The sequence below is a fragment of the Mytilus galloprovincialis genome, chromosome 4, assembly GCF_965363235.1.
Source record: "Mytilus galloprovincialis chromosome 4, xbMytGall1.hap1.1, whole genome shotgun sequence".
Classification (NCBI taxonomy): domain Eukaryota; kingdom Metazoa; phylum Mollusca; class Bivalvia; order Mytilida; family Mytilidae; genus Mytilus; species Mytilus galloprovincialis.
The window spans coordinates 14,914,283-14,937,326 of NC_134841.1; the positions used below are offsets into that span (position 1 = coordinate 14,914,283).

A 23,044-nucleotide genomic window follows, 5' to 3' on the forward strand; every position below is an offset into this window, starting at 1 on the left:
TTTATCTTGTCTATTTTGATTTCTGCATCACTGTTTTCTAGTATTTTGTCCAGATTTTCGCATATGAATCCCATTATCTCATAACAATTTCTAACACTTATGCGTCTATTATAAATATCGGTTTTGTGCTGATAAAGAAAATCTAAAAGGGCTCCAGCATTGCTGTAATTGACAATTATATGATTTAAAATCAGTCTATCACTCGGGGCAACCAAACTGTCAATGCACGGTAGGTTAAGACTCTCTAGAGCTTTCCTAAGGTATCCCGAATAGCTTTCGTTGTTCAATACACACATCGATTTGTCGATTGGAGTCAAAATTGGCTTGTAGTTGTCAAACTTCTCATTTACTGGTTCCTCAATGCAAGGCATAAGACACCATGGAAGTACTGGTCTTAACAATGTTAATATAGTTTCCGATGTGATGACGGGGGCGTCTTGCTTGCAGTTATTTGTATATTCTTTGACTTCGGAGTTCAAAAACATCCAAACCGACTCAATCCAAGATTTATTTGGGATTTGTCCTATTTGTGGATTCCATTTTACATCTTGGTTATGTGTTCTGTACATTTCGGCGGTCAATGTGTTATACAGTAATTCAGAAAAAGAATCAATTGTAAATGATTTTATTCCAGTCGATGTTCTTGAAATAAAATTAACCAATTCCGAGTGTAGAAACAAACTTGAAGATTCGTTTAATATGTAGCAAAACTTTGAACTAAACACTGGATAGTCTGTGCTGAAAACTCACAAGATACAATCGTTGGTCAGACATAGTGGTAAACCTTCAATTTCATCCTCAAAGGTCTGACTCTGTTGGCAATACTTGATACATGTCACAAGATTTTCGACTGATCTTAATGTAGTCCGTTCAATTGCTTCGCGAATATTACCAATATGACATTTGTCTGCATTTTCAGAATCGAAAGATTTCAAAAAATATATGAGAAAATCTGGAGATATTTCGGTTATTTTCACTTCAGATGCCTTCAAACTGTTCAAAATAGCTTTGGGTGAATCGAGAAGTTTAATGCCCAAGTCCTTTAGGAGGCGAACCAAAGTATGCATGCTGGTTTGTCTTTTCGTTTCATCTTCTAATTTCTGAACATTTCTCTGTAGACTAACGACACGTTCCCCTATATTTTGACTGACGTTGGAAATCAATTCTATTGATGCACTGGGCATTGTTCCTTCTGTTAGTGTGTTGAATACACATGGGAAAACCATTTCGCTACATATGAGAGGATAAAACTTTACTTCTACTTCAGCTTCTTTCATATATTTATAACTTAAGAAAAGTGATTCTTCATTTTGAAAGATCCATTGATAAATACTTTCAGCTAGAAATTTAAAGTATTCATTACTGGCTTTGCAAACCTCAGGCCAAAATGTGTGATATACATCGTTCAGTTTTGTCACCTCTTTTTCGGTCATCAATGTCCCTTCTTGTAGGCCTAGGTTATCTTTAACCAAATGTAGAGCACTAGCATAAGCTGGTGCTATTACGTTTTTCAGTAATGTTTTATTCCATGCAGATCGATAACCTTCTTTTTCCTCTGTCCACAAGTTTCGCCTCGCTTCATGATCTAGTACAAAATGTCCATTGATATGAACTGGCATTCCTGTGTCCAATGGGAGAGGTAAAAAGCAGAAAGCACGTCCTTTTGAAGGTATAACTTTGTCCTCGATTGGCAACAGAACAGCCACGCCACCTCTTGGAAGTACTCCTAATTCGTCTTGTCTGTATGCTTCCAGAACACTTTCTGGTGAATGCGTCGGGAATCCTATACGTCGAACAATCATCCAATTCTTCTTTTCCCCAAATGTATCATTTACACTTATTTTGTACTTAACCTCTGACATTTCAATGCAATCGGGATCTTTTGTTTGTCCTATCTTGTAAGAGCAAGAGTGCAGTTCCTTATAAAATCGGCGTCTGTTTGCCTCGTCGGATTCCGTCATTTCTACAGTAACAGCACATTTTTCTTTTAACTTGCCATCAACGATTTCTGATAATCTAACAGTTTTTACGTAATTTACAAACAATAAGATTTCTGACATTTCCTCTTGAAAATTTTCAATTAAATGACGAATAAAACTTTCATTTATGTCTTTTGCAGATATTTTTGACGTTGCAGCAAGTGTACTAGTTCTCAGTGGAAGTCTAAAAATAGTTCCATGTTCTTTCATAATCAAGTCCTCGTAGTAACATTTGAATACATTTGGGTAATCCGTTTTCAATATTTCTGTTTGAAAATATTGCCTTCCAGGACTTTCGGGTGTAGCTTTTGGAACAAATTGACAATGAGGATCCATCATACAAAGGATTTCACCGGTTTCAACATTGTCTCCCTTAGTTAAAAAAGATGGAACATCAGTTAGATGATAAACTGCATTAAACCCAACGCCATATTGTCCCGTTTTCGTTGGATCCTCTCCTTTACTTCCTATGCCAAGTTTCTGTATACCTCTGATGTCAGCTTCCGAGAATGAACTGTCATTATAAATAAGTATGGCTGGGCCTTGTAAGGGCTTCCAAGAATCGGAAAACAAGTTGTCTGTTTCATGATTATTATAGTCTATAACAATATGTACCTCTGATGCTTTAGCGTCATCAGCATTCTGTAGTAACTCTTTGAGAACTCCAGCATCACATGGATATCCAGATAAAATGCGCTTGATCCTTGTTATAAGTTCTTCGTGCTGACCAAAATCTTTCGAAAACATCTCAATTGGTCTTGAGCATTCTTCAATCTTTTGTTCGCGCTTTGAGTTTATTCCTAAGGCAAATGCAATATCAAATGATATACTCGGATGAGTAAACTTCATTCTTCCTAACGATGTGATATTAACCTCATCGACACATAGTTTGCTTACATGAGTCAGGACTCCTTTTGTGTCTGGAATATATAAGCTTTGGAAATGTTGTTTAGGCAGTTGTTCTCGTACGTTCGCTTGAACTAAAACTCTGAGAAGCTTAACATAAACCCTAACTGCATCTTCTGACATGTCGTTTGACTCATTTCGCTCCTGAACTGATGACAACACTTGCATTGTCGCCTCAACAGAGCACTGTTCGTGTATTCCCAGCAAAGTCATAAATCCTTTCAAAGTTCTCAAGTGAACTGCCGTGTTCAAACCATACAAATAAGGACTGCAATCCTCTGATAGGTCAAGGAAAAGCTGACAAGGTTGGATGAATTGTCCATTCAGTAATATAAGTTTCTCTCCGGAATATGCAGCCGCAACTTGCAAAATTTCTTCAAGCTGTTCATCATCGTATGCATTCTGCTTAAATGTTTTATCTAAGTATTTGTATATTTTCATGGTAGTTTTATCGAGAATGTCTAGTTCATCTGCAACTGGACCTTTCTCATCAAAACATTGACAAATAGTCTTCAGATTTTCTAAAATAGTTTTAAGATCTACCCCATCCTCCTCTATAACACCTAATTCTTTAATAAATTTGTTATCTATGCCATATGGAAGACTTGATCTATCTAAAACTGGCTCTAATGAACAAACAAGTTCCAGGATAGACTCTGCATGTAAATTTGTTGGACATTCAAATAGTAAAGGAATGCATTCATTTTCATTTTTAGAACATCCTTGCTCTGTGGAATCAAGTTTTTCCCCTCCCCAGATTATATTCCAGTGTCTCGGCCTTCTCTTGACAGGGAGAAACTTTATTGCTTGAAGTTCGGTCAAAAGTTTTTCATTTGTCATGATGTTTTCACGGTGTTTGTAGATGTAAGAAACAAACTTTCTACTTCGATCTAATGCACGAGTCAAATCTGTATTTGCGAGTGACTGGATTGAATGTGCTCTGTCAATTACCATTTTGTCTGAAAGTTCGCCTGTAATCATACCTAGCTTGTACAATGCATCTAACCGCTCTTGTGTGTCGTATCGCACATATGTTAAATCAACAAATCGTTCATCGTTCACTTCAAATAAAGGCCCTAATAATCCGTGTTTATCAATTGTTTCATTAGGACATCTAAAACGTCTGTTTGGAGCTGTAGGAATGCAACAAGTTGATTTCATTAAGTGAAATAGATCTTCGGATCTTCTACAAACATCTAATGCAAAAAGAATCAACTGGTCATTCGTAGATGAATCCCTGTTACTGGATGTCAGAAATGGAAAAACAACAACAGAATAAAACGAAACTACGCTTAAAATTCGTTCCTTAAATGCACTATCACATCCATAATTCTTGAAACAGTTTCCAATATTTTTTTGTAAACGTATAATTGTAATTTCGTCATTTTCAAAATGTTCAATGCACATTTGAAACGCCTTTTCGGAAAACTCAGCTTCCATCAAAACTGGATCTAAAAATTTAGAGCGATTAAGGCAAACAGATTTGTCGCCTCGTCTGAAAACAACAGGTTGTTTTAATGTATCTGATATGGTTCTATAAAATGATTCCTTAAGTAGTGCAAAAATTCCTTGTTCCATGTCTTCCACAGGCCACTGTTTAAAGTAATGCTCATTAGGATCAATAGTCAGGTTAGGCAAATGTTCCAGGAATGTAATATAAGCACGACAAATAGCATCAGATATAAGTGCTTCATTCCATTCACTGTCGAATGAATCCTTGTCGTCTGTCGTTTTACAAGACAGACGTCGGCGATCTGAACTGACAGCAAATGATCCATTAATATGTACAGGGAATTTACTTTCTACCGGTAATGGAAGGTAACAGAAGAGATGGCTGTTCTGATAAAATCCAAATGGAGATTTCTCCAATGAAGAGGTGCTGTATGTATCTTCATCTTGTTTTTCCAAAAGACAAGCAACACTACCAAGTGGCAATACACCTTTTTTTCTAGAATTCAATGCCATCATTTTGCTCCTTTCAACGCCTGAGGCCCAGGTTACCAGCCATGTTGATTTCGAAGAATAACCAGTTATATCTAATTCTTTTAAATTGTTGTCTGCATTTATAAGTATTTCTTGCAAAATACTCTTTGATATTGTCATTAACTCATGATGTCTGTTTCTTTTGGCTACTCGCAGACTTTCAGCCATGTCTCGTAACACTGTTATTTCATTTCCAGTATATATGCTTTTTCCAAACGGCTTCTCAATCGTATGTTTCAGCTGCCGATGCGCAGAATACAGTAGAACTGCTTCTCTCGGGTCGGTTTTGGTGGCAGGTAAGTGATAAAATTCAATTTCATTTACATTTTGGGTAAACAACAACAAATTTCCACATGCCTTTACAAATATTTCAATAAGCTCCACCATCTCCTTACGATTGTAAACTTTGTCACTTATCTCACTTGGCGCCCTGGCTTGTTCCTCTGTTCTCAACGGAAACCTAAACAAAGTTCCGTTCAACTGCATGTTTCCTTTTTCGGGGTTGAGATTACAACCAAATACCTCATTATATGGTTCAAACTGTGATTTCATTCTTTTTAAAACTGACTGATTTGTCCTTGTGTCAATTTTAATCCCCGGTTGATTCTTATTCCTAAGGGCAGAACCTAGGTATGTGGTATGTGGATCAAATATCACTATCTGGTTACCAGACACAAAGCTTGGTACCTCTGTTAAGTTGTAGACAGAACAAAATCCCAATCCAAATTTTCCTATTTTTGAGCTATCGTCTTCTTTTGTTGCTCCACTTAATTTAGTGATGTTTTCAAAGTCCTTTTGGGAAAAAGTAGCGTCGTTGTATGCCCATAAGGCTGGTCCTTGACATTTTGCCATATTGCAGTCAAGTAGTTTTGTTCTAAATTGTTTATTTTCACGTTCGTCATACATGAAAGTGACCTTCGTAGCACCTGCGTCATCGGCATTTTGCACAATTTCTTTTGGTACTGATAGTCCATCTTTGTAATCCTTTATCAGATTTTTTATCCTTCTTGTTAGAGGTTCAGTTTGTCCCCACTCTTCAATGCCTTCTGTATCCTCAAGTAATTTATCTGTAAGCGACGGTACACCAAGCTTCACTGCCGTGTCATGAGATATATCAGGGTGTACATAATATATCTCGTCGCCATCTTCTTCTGCTGCTCCCTTAAGCCAGTCGTCGTTGCAATAGTTGCATTCGTTTGCTGGTTTTAGTATAACCCTTCCTGCAGTATAAGTATGTACTGGAATCAGGACTTTTTCATCAATATCATCACATTCTTTCAAACTGTTCAATATTTTCATACATAGATGAAGATCACTTTTTGATTCTCGTTCATTCTGGTATCCGCCTTCGTATTTGTCTTGAATCATCTGTAGAACTCTCAATAACAGATCTGTATCTTGACAATTCACACAGTTCATTCGACTGAAAAACTGTATCAGCTTTGGTGTCCTGAATTCTGGAGGCAATGAAAATAGATAAGGTTGTAACAAGATGTCGGAGTCTTTGATTTCTATAACTATATTGCATGATGGTTCAAAGCCGAATCCAGTCCAAATCCATTTTTCTGATTTAAGAGGTGTAACCTCGCTGGCTCTACTATAATTTACAGATAAGAAGTTGTAAATTTGATTAATTAATGGTAGAAGGTGGGGTTTGTACTTGTCCTCGTATAGCCGAATGATGATAAACAGCTGTTCTATTACACTTTTGATGGTTGGTGTTTTTTTCCAACTGAATACTCTACACAATTCAGGTGTGACATCTTTTTGTATTACAGGCTGAACGCTTCCGATGAGAAGAACGAATTGGTGATGGATTAGTTCTGATGGCTTACAAAATGAGAATGAAGATTCAAACCAGGGTAACATATCAGGAAAGTTTTCCATTCTACAGCTCGGTTTTATGAAATGCACGTTCATGAGCTTTTCTGATAGATTAGTCTGTCCTGTAATGCTTCGCAAAAGCTGTGGATTTTTCTGGAGAAAATCAAACAATTGCGACGATCTTCGATCTTGGGCGTCTTCATTTGGTTTTGACTCTATGTATTTTGCACATTCTAAGATGTCATTAGCATTCACCTCACAGCCTGTTTTGAGTCCCAATTTTCGTACTTGTTTCAGAGTGATAGGACATTTTGTCATATTTGGAAAACGGGCTTGATCTATTATGATCCATTTCAAATCAGCATCTTCTGGATCAAACAGTTCTTTAGCTTTTTTCATTTCTCCACGGCCATTTGTAACGAACTTTATGTTTCTTGCGATGTCTAAAATTTGTAGTTGGTTTTCAAATGTTTTAAACTTATTCATTACAAATTTCATCATCAAGTTCATCTCATTGTGAGAATAAATGCTTCCTCTTTGTAAGCGATCCATTATGTCGATAACTACCTCTTCCATACCTCTAGTAGGCACTTGCAGGTTTAACAAAGCTTTGTGAAAATGTCCAGAGTAAACCAACGATTCTTTTTGATATTTGATCGGCAATTCTTCTGTCTCTGCCATGACGTTTACTTCACTTGAGGACACGCTTCGTCCACTATTCTTTTCTTTGAAAATTTGTAGTTTTGATATAAACTTTGTTACATTGGAACTAAAATACGAACTTGTCGCGATGTACTTTGCAAATTCTGTTCGCTCTTTTTCTGTACAGGTTTTATTAAATTTTTGTATAGCTTGGCCGCTATTACGTTGTAGGGTGACATCTTCTAACATGTTGAAAACATTTTCAACTGTTGGAAAATATATAATCTTGTTTATGTCGTCATGGTTTATAATTGACTTTGGTAGTGTGTCCACTGTTACGATGCTAAGGTAACTCAATGCTTTACAAACTGCGTCAGGTAAATCTGTGTAGCCATGATAAGTCTTCAGTAGAACTTTAGTTGATAGTTTGTACAGAAAGTCTTTGCCTTGTGAACAGCTTGGTAGAAGATGTAAATTACAGAAATCGTCTATATCATAAGATTGTAAAAACTTCCAAACATTCGTCAACCATTTCTTACCAGCAACTGTGCTTGTGGATGTTTTCCAGGGTAAAGCATGATCAGTTGTTTTGCCATTGTATTTTCTGATAGTGCCAAGAAGAAGAGTTGCTATGTCATCAGTTGACAGGTCTTGCATTGTACAAAGCTGGTACTCATCTTAAGAAAAGAAAATGAAATCTTGTGACTTTAAGGAAATTATCAAAAAAAAATATGTGTTTTATTCACTTTTGTTCATTTAACTTTGTCTTCCTTGGTGTAATACATTTATTCTGTAATGGTATAGGTTTAAAATGATTGAGAAGAAACAATAATCAAAGCTACTTTTAAACTACTTTCAAAACATATACTCACTATTCTCTGCCATTTGTACGAGTAGTCTGTACAACTCTGTTTGAAGCCCATGTTTGCAGAAAACATCTTCTTGTCCTGGAAAGAGTTCCATTTCTTCTTGACATACTATAATCCGTTTGTCCCGTCCTCTATTTCCAAATAATGTAAAACTGCCATTCTGTAAAGGAAGCAGTTCAAGACCAACTAGACTGAGGCTTTTCCTTGCTGAGAGAATGAAATGAAGTATATCAAGTTTTTCATTAATGGTCATTTTCTTGTATTTAGCATCAGTCTTCAGGAAATTAAGGATAAACTTTGGCGTCAACTTCTGTACTGAGTGATCCCTGTGTCTGATCATAGACGTCACATGTTCTGGTACGTTGACAAGATTGATGTTATATCGGTCAACAAGTCGTACAATTGTTTCCTCCACATCTGTAATGTATATTTAAAATTAGTTTGGTTTGAGAGTTTTGGTTTCACAGAGTGTCATTATACCATGAAATCGTTTTACATTGTACATTTTGGAATCGAATTTATAAAATAATAAAATAATGTTCTGGTACGCTGAGTATCCATTTTAAAAATTTAGATTATCTTTTATATAATTTTTTTTTTAATCATATGTTACTAGTATCTTATTGTGGAATTAACAGTAAATGTTGAAACTCGTACATGTATATGGTTTTTCATCAAATGTTAAGATTTCAGTGTTACTGATGAAGATTAATCTAGAAAAGAAAATGAAATATCATAGTGATTTTGTTAAGTATCATAGTGTGTTTGTTAAGTAATTTATTACAGTAAAGTTCCTATCATTTATTGCGTGTGTAGACATGCTTAGAATTTTGAAGCTACAAACCTTCCGGTGTGTCCTCATTAAAAATGTTATAAACGGCATCTTCTGATTTTATCCAGTTACCGCCATTGTTCTCTGTATACAAGAACGCTGTTTGTAAAAGTCGGCTATATAAGGGATTGAGAATGATTGCCCAGTCGTTGGTTATTCTTCTGTGATCTGGTATACATATGTAAGTAATTTGAAGTTTATCTCTTACATTGTTATTGCTGTTGCTCATTTTTATTGTTTCGTTGATTAACATTTGGTATGCCTCTGCCAACACTTCAATGACTAAGCATTTGTTCCATCTGATCGTTTTATCCATGTGAGCTTTGTTTTTGGTTTGATCTGCAGTTGGCCATTTCACATGACGCCTGTTTTGAGTAAGTGCAAAATATCCATTCACATGTACCGGAAACCCGGTCAAACTTTCATTTTGTAATGGAAGTGGCATCAGGCAAAATACATGACCTTTGAACTCTGGGTCGTGAAATAAAGGCAGACCCAAACTCACGTAAGGGCTATAGGATAACGTCTCGTCTTGGGATAATGTCTTCAATTCTTTTGACATGTCGCCACCTTTATAGAAGTGCATTACGTACCATTCGTTCTCAGTGTGTTGTTCATTTAGTTCTTTCATTTTTATTTTCATATTATAAGAAGTCATGAAACTTTTTTCTGCCAAACTATTCCCAACAGATTTCATAAACTCGTACAATTGTTTTCTCTTCTTGCGGACATCATGTATATAACTGTCCGATATGTTTACCGTGAATATTGGCAAATCTTCACCTGAAGGTAACTCACTGACATTCTTTGTATATAGCTCTATTCTTTCTAAACACTTAAGGAACAATAGTTCAACTGACGCCTCTGATTGAAATGCTCTGAAAAGGTCACCAATCTTCGCTTCATCATAAACATTGTCTGACAACAAAGTTGGCTTTGAACGCAATGGAAACCGAAAAAATGTACCAGTAAACTTCCCAGACTTCAATGTATCTTTTGAAAACCCGAATATTCCCTCTAAAGCTGAAAGGCAGTCTAATATGTCCATCTCTGTATACCTATCTAGCTTTTTCAATTTCATCAGAATACATACACGTTCAGGTGTAGTTTGGTGTGGATCTAATATCAGCATCTTGTTTTTACTAATAATCATTGGATAATCTAATAATAATAAAATACATTAACGTTGTTTATATGAGGCTATATTTTTCACAACAATTTTTTTTAAATGATATACATGTAATTTATAACCTAGGTAATACACGTCTGTTAGTAATATATTTTATTTGCGTGATTGATCAGTGAGTAGTTTGTATCCTTTGCTTGACTTTTATGTGGAATAATTTAAGTCCTTAACTTGATGTTTACCCTTATCATGTATAAATATAAAAAATAAGAAGAGGTGGTATTATTGTCAATGAAACAACTATACGCCAGAGACCAAATAATGTAGAAGTAAGCAAATACAAGTCACCGTACATGCCGTACGGCCTATCGCAATGAGCAAAACCAACACTGCATTCTAGTAGTAAATGGTAACTTTGTATAAAGATCATTAACTTTACAATACACTAAGTATGCTATAAAATGTGATATATAAGCAAAGGTTTGAGTATATATCTAGAAGGCGTTTATAAATTTTCCCTTAATTCTATATTTATTAATTCCGGTGTTTAATTAATAATGACGAGGAACGATGTGGTCTGGACTACTATGTCATATATACCGAATATATATATAATTCGTCTAAATAGCCCAACATGTACAATGTAAGTTCTGTAAATTCTTTCCCTGTCTGGGATTCGAACTCTATCTACTGATATATCGTGGCACCCTTGCACTATGCCGGACGCGCTAGACCACTCGACCACCTAGGCTCTACACACTATATTAACATCTACAATATGACTTTTTCGTTTTCAACTATTCTTTTCACTTTAAATTGACGGATCAATGTACCATTGAGATTCGTCATCAGTCTTTTATTCTACATTCTAACGGGAAAATATACACTTCATTATGACTAAATTTTACATTTGTTTTATATAACGTCATCAGTAAATGATATCCTACCCGTTATATGAAACACAGACTTGAATCCCAGTCCATATCGTCCAATCTTTACTGAATCGAATTCTTTAACACTGCTGTTAATCATCTGAATACCTTCCCAATCTTCCTTGGTAAACTGAGCATTGTTGTACACACATAGGGCTGGACCCTGTAAAAGTAAAGTTGTAGAGAGGATCACAGGAAATGATTTAAAATTTTCATTTCTTCAATTTTGTTATTTCACAAACTGGCGATTCATATTCAAAAAAAAATAATTTTTAAATGAAAAAAAATATATGTCCCAAAATTCATGGTATGATTTTAAAGTCAGTTCATTTATATGTTTTGGAGTTAAGTATGGCCTCCATTATCACTGAACTAGTATACATTATTATTTAGGGGCCAGCTGAAACAAGTATTCGGGTGCGAGATATTTTCGTTACGTTGAAGACCGATTTCAAGCCTTCGGTTGTGGTTTGGTTTTTTTGCTTTTAATAAAAACATTAAAGATCAATTGTACGAACATAGTTATAGTGAATAAGCTCAGCACAAAGAAACGGGATATATTACAAAAGCCGAAACTTTTTTTAGGATAAATCACTACTTTAAGAATCTAGACTGATTGATTGATTGATGTGGTTGCTTTACGCCACATCAGTGAATATATATCATCAGAGAAATACTAGTTTTACCGTTTAAATAACCAGGTTCAAAAAACATGTTACTTAAATATAGATTCTTGCACCATCAACACATGCTTTATCAAAGATTCAGCAGTAGAAATCTCAATGACGTTTATCTCCGATCTGTGGTATTTCAGAAATGTACAAAAAAACAGAGTTTGCGTTCATCTTTTCCGGAAATCGCTTTTTAAAGCTTTAAGTTAGTATATAACTACAGATTCTATGTTACATTTCACTAGGATTAGCTTTACCATTTATTAAATCATTTTACCTTGAAGTATTTGGTGAAGGGTTTTTGTTCTACACTATCATCATTCACAGATCGTCCATCGAACAAAACCTTCATCTCCGATGCTTCGGCGTCCTCCGCATTTTGGATTATTTCCTGAAAATTTAGTTGCTTTAGATCTTATTATCAATATGATGTTACCACAGTTATCTGTCCTATTTATTACTTAATAGAAAATTTAATATGCTTTTATTTTGTATGATTTAAATGATAAATTTGCATTACAAATATTCCTTTTTAGAATTGTATTACCATGGCTACTAAACTAACAATAAGATAGCCAAATATCTTGCACGTAAAAGACGCCCGTGTAGATTTCGAAAAAAAGAGCAGGCTAATGCCGCTACAAGGTATAGCTCGCACGCGCAAGGTGTAAAGGGATTAATATAAGTTTAAATAACTTGTTTCCTAATCCACTTTAAACGAATATGTTTAAATTAAATTAACAATGAATCAGTTTTCTAGTGAAAGTTTATCTTGAATGGTTTGGGCTATACTGTTTCAATAGTTTTAGTTTACATGTCAGCTATATTTTATGATTTTGGGTCCAAATCTTTTGTTCTTGCGTGATCTTGATGGATCTTTTTGGGGTTGAATATAAGTTGTAGTTTGAAAAACATGTATTAATGTAGTTTGTCCTTTATTAAAAAAAGAAAGGAAATAAAACATTTTGTTTTATACCTTGAGTATCTGGCCATCATCAGGATATTCATCAAGAATTTTCTTCAGTTGTTTTATTAGAGGTGGTTGTTTCATTGATGAGTAAATAGGTCCATCATCACCTGACCCGTCACTGCTGTCGTCATCGTCATTCGGTTCCATCTTAATATCTTCTTGTGCCGCCTATAAATGCAAAATAAGAAGATTAAATTATTCATGTAATTATTGTTCTGTGGTTGTTGTTTTTTTGTCTTTCGATGATGTGTTCGAGGCTGCTTAAATTCACCAAGAACGAACGCCTTGTCGCATTCCAATGCTCTTTATTCAAAGTATTGGAAAACAAAGTAGGCGTTTGACAGATCCTAAAAGTAATATTTATTGACAAACAAGAAGCAGGATGCAGGTGTCCTGTAGCTCGGTCAAGACTCTAAAAATGCTTTGCATCAATTAAGCGGCGAGACGAAATGCTAATCTGACTGACATCGATGAATATCAGTTTAAAATCCTGCGTACAAAGAAATCTCTATTAAGCATATACTAGTATGAATCGATTAAAATTATGCCGAAATTAGGTCTTAAAACATCAATAAATTGCAGAACAATGTATTTGCTTGGATCGAAGTACAACATTTAAACATCAAATGTCATTATCAAAAGTATAAATCAATAATACACTGATAATTTCTATATATCGTATGATATGAAAATGAAAGTATGTCTGCATGTACCTCATGATTAATATAAAACTGCTTTTATTTGATAGTGAGTGAAAGGGTTCACTTTCTAAACCTATTTATTTCTAAAAAGTAAATGTCATTTTTTCCCAAATAGCAAAAAGTAAAATCTACAATTTAAATTTTGAAAGAGTTTTAACTGTTTCAGAACTTCATTGTGCAATATTTTTATCTACTCCAATGTTTAAATGTTACTATACATGGGTATGTAAACATAGACAAGTAAACGATCATTTATTTTCTAAATTTAATTTGTTCAATAAATAAAACTATTCTGTATGCCAAAAAAAGAACAGACAAGTAAAATACACTACCCTAGTGCATTAAGGTCTCTCATTTGTTTGTGTCATATGTGAACTCTCATTGCATATTGTTTTTCACACAATTTATGTTTTGGTATCTGTTATAGTGTTTTGAATTTTCCTCGGAGTTCAGTATTTTTGTGATTTTACTTTTGAAATTTCCTATACGTTTAGACTCTGTTTTGCAAAAATGAATTTTAAAAAATGGCCAACCTCCATTGCGAAATCATATATGCAAACTTTTCAAAACCTACATGAAAAGGGGGAGGGGTAGTAATACATGTTTTAAACATGTCTTACGTATATCTAACGAAATAAAGTGTGATTTTTAAAGAGTGTTTGTGTGCTTAGTGCCATTAAACTCGTGTATATCATATAATTACTAATCCACTATTTCTATTAAATGCCTGTACCAAGTTAGGAATATGACAGTTATTATCCATCCGTTTGATGTGTTTGGTCTTTTGATTTAAACATTTGATTACGGACTTTTCGTTTTGAATTTCCTCAGAGTTCTGTGTATTTATCATTTTACTTTTTAATACATAATCATGTATCGCAATCCATTCATTTACATTCGCAGTCTTGTCAATACGCGTTTAACAAGGTCTTACATTTTCGGACTGGTTATAACGTCTTTACATTCGGACCGTTCGTGTTGTACCGATTGAGATTCTAAACTGGGAGTATGATAGGTTATTAAGTCTCCCAAACAAAGTTTGGAGACTTATTGTTTTTGCTTTCTTCTTCTTCTTCTTCTTCTTCTTCTTCTTCTTCTTCCGCCACTTTAAAAAATGAACTTTTCCGCAGCGTTTCCCAAAAACCGCTTGTCAGAATGACTTAGGATTCCATAAAATGGTAGACTAATACGACTAGGTGAGCCATCAATCTTTCGTTTGTGCATTGGGATCTCTTAAGGGGAATTTTGGGGGGGTAGAAAGGAGGGAGGGGTTTACTATAGAACCCTATGGGATTTTATTTTCAAAAATTTTCAAATGAATATAACTTAAAAACTGTAAGTGATAGATACATGCAGTCTTCAGAAATGATTATAGGACAATAAAACAAATCACATGAAATATAGGGGGAATCCCTGGGGAGTCATACCCACCCTTTCAATTTGAGAATATGCTTTTGTCTTGTAAACGGTCCAGATCCCGACCCCTAAACCATATATATTCTTGAATGGGACCATAAAACAAATCAAATGAAATTAAAAGGAGGCCCGGGGGGTCATCCCCACCCCGTTCAATTTGAAAATGTGCTAATATCTTGTAAACGGTCCAGATCCCCACCCCTAAACCATATATATTCTTGTAGGGGACAATAAAACAAATGAAATAAAATAAAAGGGAAGTCCCTAGGGGGTCACCCCACCTCCTCTTGTTTGAAACGTTTTGTAAACGGTCCAGATCCCCACCCTAAACCATAAATATTCTTGAATTGGACCATAAAACAAATCAAATAAAATTAAAAGGAGGTCCCCGGTGGTCATCCCCACCCCGTTCAATTTGAAAATGTGCTATTATCTTGTAAACGGTCCAGATCCCCACCCCTAAACCATATATATTCGTGTATGGGACCATAAAACTATCACATGAAATTAAATGGAAGTTCCTGGGGGTCACCCCCATCCCGTTCAATTTGAGAATGTACTATTATCTTGTAAACAGTCCAAATCCCCACCCCTAAACCATATATATTCTTGTAGGGGACAATAAAACAAATGAAATGAAATAAAAGGGAAGTCCCTAGGGGGTCACCCCACCCCCTCTTGTTTGAAAACTTATAAACGATCAACATCCCCACCCCTAAACTATATATATTCTTGTATGGGACAATAATGCTAATCAAATGAAATTAAAGGGAAGTGCCTGGGGTCGTCCCCACCCCGTTCAATTTTAGAATGTGCTATAATCTTGTAAAGCCATATATATTCTTGTATGGGACAAAAAATCAAATCAAATGAACATGGGACCATATGAATTGGGAGTTATTGGAGCTTTGTTTGGGACACTTCGTAACAGCATCCTGTTACAATTACTTCTTGTTATTAGTTGATATTAAGCTTTTAAATAGCTTTCAGTTACTGTTAGTACTCTCAGATCATCATACTTCGTCTCAAATACATTGTTATTTGATTTTGTCCTCAAAACCATTCTGAAACCTTTTGTGGCTTACTGAGCAGTATGGTATATATATAGATATGAATTTTTCTAGTTATTAAAGGCGAAGACGGACCATTTTGATGATCAACTCTTTGTCCTTAAACTTTGTCTAAATGAATGATTTCCTTATTTGAAATCGTATCAAATTTCCATACTTTAAACTACAATGTTTTTTTGTTTATATCAGTTAATGTCTGACATAAGTATCTACTTTTACATAAAAGATAATAAAAAAATATACAGTTCACAACACAACGAAGGACCTCAAGTGCCCCCTGTTAGAGAAGTTATTTATACTTTTCAGTTAGTGTGTCTAGAATGTAAATGTTAGCGTAAAGAGACAACGGGTCGAGGTAGTTCGCAAAACAAGCTTCGGACTATCATCTGAATCTTTGTGTTGTGTATTTATTCTGGTATAAAATTAAATCGAAAAATTGTAATTAGTTATCTATAAAACCGAAATATATAATTTGTTTTAAATGTTTCTAATTTTATACTTACTTTTTATATAATAGATTCCGTCATTTATCATGCTGCTTACAGCTCTGAAGTCCATAACATAGTACAAATGTATATTTAAATGTCATGCGTATTATCCATTGTGTCATTGTTACACGATAATACTGTGCAGTAATCTAAATATCTGCCAACGCTGCACAATTTCCATGTATACTGAAAATCCCCAGATCAATAATTAACCGCGTAATTTCCCGAAATTTATCAAAGTGAAAGTAAAACTAGAATTCTTAGATGACTTAGATATTTTTTATCATTTGAATGAATTTGATATGACATCATTAAACTTTGCTTATGCAACTTTAATTAATATGATAAATAATAAATGAGACAGGTGTTTCCTGTAACATAATATACGTAGTCCCTTTTATGCTTTTGTATTCCAACATAAAAGTCTCCTTCAAAAAGTAAAATAAAAAAGATATCGAATTCCGAGGAAAATTCAAAACGAAAAGTTCCTTATAAATGAATAAATATCAAAAGCTCAAACACATCAAACGAATGGGTAACAACTGTCATATTCCTGAGTTGACTTGGTTGGAGGACATCTACAAAGTTGAAGAACATTAAAAAAAAAAAAAAGTCTGAAAATTTGTTCGAATTACTGCTAAGGCCGTCAACAGAATAATTCGTAAGCGCGAAGTTTGTATAGATCTAAAAAAAACAAAAAACAAAAAAAACAACAACAAAAAATTTGTAATTCACAAGAATATCGATGCGTATATTAATATCTATATCATTGACGGGAAGCTTAATACTAAAAATCTAAATTTATGATAAAAGAGATGATTTTTCATTTCCTATCGTAAATTATCCATTTTTAGATGGTGACGTTCCCTTGTCACCATCTTACGGTGTTTATATATCCCAACTTGTACGATTCGCTCGTGTATGTAACAACGTTTTAGATTTTAACGAGAGAAATTTATGTATTACTGAAAAATTATTACACCAGGGTTTTCGATATCACAAACTAGTCAAAACATTTACTAAATTTTATCATCGGTACAAGGACATCATTCGTAAATATAACTCTACATGCAGACTTCTTATACGTTCAGGTATTTCACATCCAATCTTTTATGGTAATATTCTTTAAAAATCACAAAAATGTCAGTATTCACCTCAGAAGTTAACAAAACCTTTAAATAGACTTATTAAGAAGGGATATAGTTACAATGCTGATGTCAGGTCATTAAAGATTGCATATTTTGGCTTTAATATTTGTTCACTTATAGGGTCTTTGCATCGGAACTAAACACATTTATTTAAAAACCAGTTGCTGGCATGACACGGGTTGTGTTCTTCTCATATATGTTATCATGATGGTGTGATACTAAACCTCTAACTGGATGGATTGTGCCTGCTATTCATATGATCAAGATATAATCTTTCAATCAGTGTTATTGAAGTTTAGAGCTGGCATGTTAGTTAACTGCTAGTAGTCTGTTGTTATTTATGTATTATTGTCATTTTGTTTAGTTTCTTTTGTTACATCTTCTGATATTAGACTCGGACTTCTCTGAACTGAATTTTAATGTGCGTATTGTTATGCGTTTATTTTTCTACATTGGCTAGAGGTACATTATAGGGGGAGTGTTGAGATATCATAAACATGCTTAACCCCGCCGCATTTTTGCGCCTGTCCCAAGTCCCAAGCCTCTTGCCTTTGTTAATCTTGTATTATTTTCAACTTTAGTTTCTTGTGTATAATTTGGAGTTTAGTATGGCGTTCATTATCACTGAACTAGTACTTACTAGATATATATGTATTTAGGGGCCAGATGAAGGACGTCTCCGGGTGCGGGAATTTCTCGCTGCATTGAAGACCTATTGGTGACCTTCTGCTGTTGTCTGTTATATGGTCGGGTTGTTGTCTTTTTAACACATTCCCCATTTCTAAAGCGTTTTTAAAGCATGAACAGAAATGCAAAATAAATTTAAACCAAAAAATGAAGAATATTTTTATAAGATTCACTTTGGAATAATGGAAATATTAAAAAAGGTAGCAGATCTGTGTTCTATAAAGACTGGGCTGATAACGGTATTTTGTTGATTAATGATCTGGTAGAAAATGAGGGTAAATTAATGTCTTTTGATCAATGCAAAAATATTTATGAAATTAAATCCAACTTTCTAGTTTATAATGGAGTTATATAAGCAATAAAATCATATCAAAATTCTCTTAAACATAATATCTCTATAAAAAATCTTTATAAAGTTCATGGACCACCAATTCTACCAAATAATATTAGAACATTTTTTTTGTCAAATGAAGGGTCAAATGATATGTTTAATGTTTTCTTATAAAAAAGTAGTACAAGGCCTAGTTGTGAAGATAAATGGTGTCTAAGATTAAAAAAAAATTGATTGGAAAAAAGTGCATATGTCTTTCTACACCACAAAAAGCTGTAAATTTCATTGGTTCCAGTACAGAATAGTGCACAGAATCATAGGCACAAATGAATTTTTATTTAATTTAAGATATTGGCCATATGAAAAGGGTTTCTTTTAAAATATATATACATCTGGAAAAAAAATTCATCTGAATAAGAATAAGCTGATTCACTATAAATTGACTGAAACAAGTCTATGACGTATATATATGTAGCGCTATACTACTTAGATCCTTTACTCACAAAGCCCGTCTGCTTTAAACTATAAAGAAACTTACTTGTATATTTATACTCCTTGCATAAAAACTTTCTGTTTCTTCGTTTTTAAGTGGCTGATTTGTTTCTTCACTTTTTTGTAATGCATTTGAACATTGGTCAACTGATTCAGAGGGACCTGGAATTAAAAAGGAATTGTTAATCCAAAGTGAAAATCTTTTCCTGATAATATTTTAAAAATCACAACGTATTTAAGTTAGTTTGGTGAAGGATCATTATTATATAACAGCTTATTCTATAAGGTATATGATGTTTTATCAGCAATTATATTATTCTGCATGCAAATGGAGATTTTAACATAATATTTCTATTTAGTTTAATTCACTTTCAGATTGGACCTCCCTGTGTTTATACATCCGATACGAAGTCCAATCTTGCGCCACAGTCTCTAAACGAGACCTAGAATAGATATCCTCTAACCAACGTTCAATCAATCGTCAAAACAATTATGAAATTTGTTTTTCTCTGGCTGTTTATGACGTCTTGACACTAAATCCATTGGATGTTGGATGTGTACGGATTGAGAGTTAAGTCTTAGATGCATGGTTTTTTTATTAGTTGTTAGTGGCTTTGAACTAGCTGTCAGATAACTGCGAGTATTCTCAGATCTGTTCATTGCTTCTTTTTGTGTCGGGATGTATAAGTACCCGGTCACGTTCACTTGTATGTTTGTCCATCTGATGAGTTAAGCCTTTTTCAACTTATTTTTATAGTTCGTTCTTATGTTATACTGTTATACAACTGTCCCAGGTTAGGGGGAGGGTTAGGATCCCGCTAACATGTTTTACCCCGCCACATATTTTATGTATGTGCCTGTCCCAAGTCAGGAGCCTGTAATTCAGCGGTTGTCGTTTGTTTATGTGTTGTATATTTGTTTTTCGTTCATTTTTTTTTTACATAAATAAGGCCGTTAGTTTTCTCGTTTGAATTGTTTTACATTGTCTTATCGGGGCCTATTATAGCTTACTATGCAGTATGGGTTTTGCTCATTGTTGAAGGCCGTACGGTGACCTATAGTTGTTAATGTCTGTGTCATTTTGGTCTTTTGTGGATAGTTGTCTCATTGGCAATCATACCACATCTTTTTTATATTTGAGATGAAAAACATCAATAAAAACAATGTTCCTCTGCATTTAGTGTTTTTTGCTGTACATATACTGATCGCGTGTTATGGATGGATACCTCGTATCCTTTCTTTTCTTTTACATGAAAATGTACATTTTACAACTGTTATGAAGATAATCATGAGCATGGACGATTGAATAACGGTTGCATGATTACAAAGTGCCGAATAAAAAGAGACGGAGCCAATGTGACAACCAAAACTCAGTCGAAGTTTTGATGCAAAAAAAATCATGGCAAAAAAACGAAAAACGACCAAAAGACAAACATCAGTCCATAAAACACAACATAGAAAAGATTGACAACACGGACCCCACCAAAACCGGGGATGATATCAATGCTCGGCATGTTTATAATAAGATTTTGTGAATTATAAATTTTTATTTACCTTGATTAAATAATGTGAAATTTTTCAGTTTTCTTATGAAATCCATATTAATGATACAAATTCGTGTGTTTTAATTAGACATTTCCGGAAGACATTACCCTTGCAGGCTTCATAGCTTTCTTTAAAAAGTATTATATTATAATTCATTGTTCGTTAGTTTTTTTAAATTTCGATATCTTTTGTGCGATCTGCTAATTTAACTGTCAAATTTGTATACTTGTATATGTGACACTTGAATATTAATATAGTATACACGTATAAAAATTATATTTATTAATTCTATACAAAAATGTAATCGATAATACTCTGATAATTTCACTGTCATGAAAATAACAAACATGGCGGACAAAAAAAACACAACAATAAAAATGGATAAGAACAAGTTTTTAAGGAGACATTCATCTGTAAAAGTTACATCCAAAACATCAAAAAGAAACCTGAAATATGCAAATTATCCAATTTTAAAGAAGCTATCCTTTTCCTCAAAAAATGTTTATCGATCACGGGCTTCTTTCAACATCATAGATATCACATCCCTTAACCTTTTTGCGGCGTAAATCGCATATAACCGAATTATCCATCGCAACAAACGGCATGAACTTCGGTACGAAGAAAGACATTTAAAAAAAGCAATATTCGACACGATTTATTTTCACAGTACTGTTCTCAACCAACTTATCAGTTACACAATATTATAAGAATATGGCATTGTATCTTTTAAAAGTCCATCTTATGATTATTTGTACATGTTATTGTACATGTATAGCTTTTGTTACATCGACTGTTTCAACATATCGATAAAGAAGATGATAATATAACATTTTTCCATAAATTATTCGTTACCTATTCGTTACCTATTCCCTATTCCCTATTCGTTCCCTATTCGTTACCTATTCCCTATTCCCTATTCGTTACCTATTCGTTACCTATATCCTATTCCCTATTCGTTACCTATTCGTTACCTATTCCCTATTCCCTATTCCCTATTCGTTACCTATTCGTTACTTATTCCCTATTCCCTATCGTTACCTATTCGTTACTTATTGCCTATTCCTTATTCGTTACTTATTCGATTTTTATATCCTTCTCCCTTTTTAATTGTTTATACTCTTATGTCTGGTAATAGTTCTAAATTTGTTGAGGTAAAATGATCTTTTTATGACCTATTTATATGTGTTTGTGCTCAACCGATCCTTTTACTTTATGTTCGATACTCATTTGTTCCTTATTTGATTTTTATACGTTCTACCTTTTAACTGCTTTATGTCCGTATGTTTGAAGATGGATCTTGGTTCGAAGCGATGCAATCACCGTGTTAGCGCTTGTATAAAAAAGAAGATGTGGTATGATTGCCAATGAGACAACACCCCACAATAGACCAAAATGACACAGAAATTATCAACTATAGGTCACTGTACGGCCTTCAACAATGAGCATAGCCCAAACCGTGTAGTCACCTATAAAAGGTCCAGACATGACAATCTCAAACAATTCAAACAACAAAACTAACGGCCGCATTTCATATACAAAAAAATAAACGGAAAACAAATATGTAACACAAAAACAAACAATAACTACTTAATTTCAGGCTCTTGTCTAGGGACAGGCACATACTAACATAATGTGGTGGGGTTAAACATGTTAGCAGGGTGTACATCGTTTCGGAGCATGCTATTACCTTGTTTAATTCGTTCCATCACTCGCTAATAATTCGCTTATAATACGTGTATCATACGTTGCACCTTTTAAAACATGATTTTCAATTGTTTTGTTGTCTCTGGTGGTAGATTTGGGTTCTTAGAGGTGATATAACTCTATAAGCGCATATGTACCCGTTCCAGCGCTCGGATAATACCCTGTCAAATATTCGTTACTTATTCGCTTTTAATACGTTTGTTGTACGTTGCACCTTGAAATAAATCGTTTTTTAATTGTGTTCATGTCTCTGGTGGTAACAATGTGTTCTTAGAGATGAAATGACCCTATCAGCGCGCATGCATGTACCCGTTCCAGCGCTCGGTTAATACCCTGTTACCTATTCGTTACCTATTCGTTACCTATTCACTTATAATACGTTTGTTGTACGTTGCACCTTTTAGAAAAGGATTTTCAATTGTGTCCATGTCTCTGATGGTAACAATGAGTTCTACGAGATTAAATGACCCTATTAGCGCGCATGTACCTGTTCCAACGCTCGGTTTATACCCTGTTACCTATTCGTTACCTATTCGTTACTTATTCGCTTTTAATATGTTTGTTGTACGTTGCATCTTTTAGAAAAGGATTTTCAATTGTGTTCATATCTCTGGTGGTAATAATGTGTTCTCATAGATGAAATACCCATATTAGCGCGTATGTACCCGTTCCAGCTCTCGGATAATACCCGGTTACTTTTTCGTTCCTTATTCGCTTTTAATGAGCAG

General features: G+C 34.2%; 1 protein-coding gene across 2 annotated transcripts in view; it reads right to left on the minus strand.

The window, feature by feature from the left end:
* Window positions 1-391: 391 nt before the first annotated feature.
* Window positions 392-23,044, minus strand: part of LOC143071437 (sacsin-like) — an 89,682-nt gene continuing 67,029 nt past the window's right edge. Inside the window, exons 6-12 of one of the 2 annotated variants that reach the window (XM_076245704.1) lie at window positions 19,114-19,229; window positions 12,741-12,902; window positions 12,042-12,155; window positions 11,109-11,256; window positions 9,048-10,196; window positions 8,207-8,620; window positions 392-8,011 (exon numbers count right to left, since the gene is read on the minus strand). In XM_076245704.1, the coding sequence (XP_076101819.1) occupies window positions 747-8,011; window positions 8,207-8,620; window positions 9,048-10,196; window positions 11,109-11,256; window positions 12,042-12,155; window positions 12,741-12,902; window positions 19,114-19,229 (9,368 nt within the window). In that variant the 3' untranslated portion in view covers window positions 392-746. Of the gene's footprint in view, window positions 8,012-8,206; window positions 8,621-9,047; window positions 10,197-11,108; window positions 11,257-12,041; window positions 12,156-12,740; window positions 12,903-16,424; window positions 16,555-19,113; window positions 19,230-23,044 lie in introns of those variants that run through there. The other variant, XM_076245705.1, reaches the window with a different exon arrangement.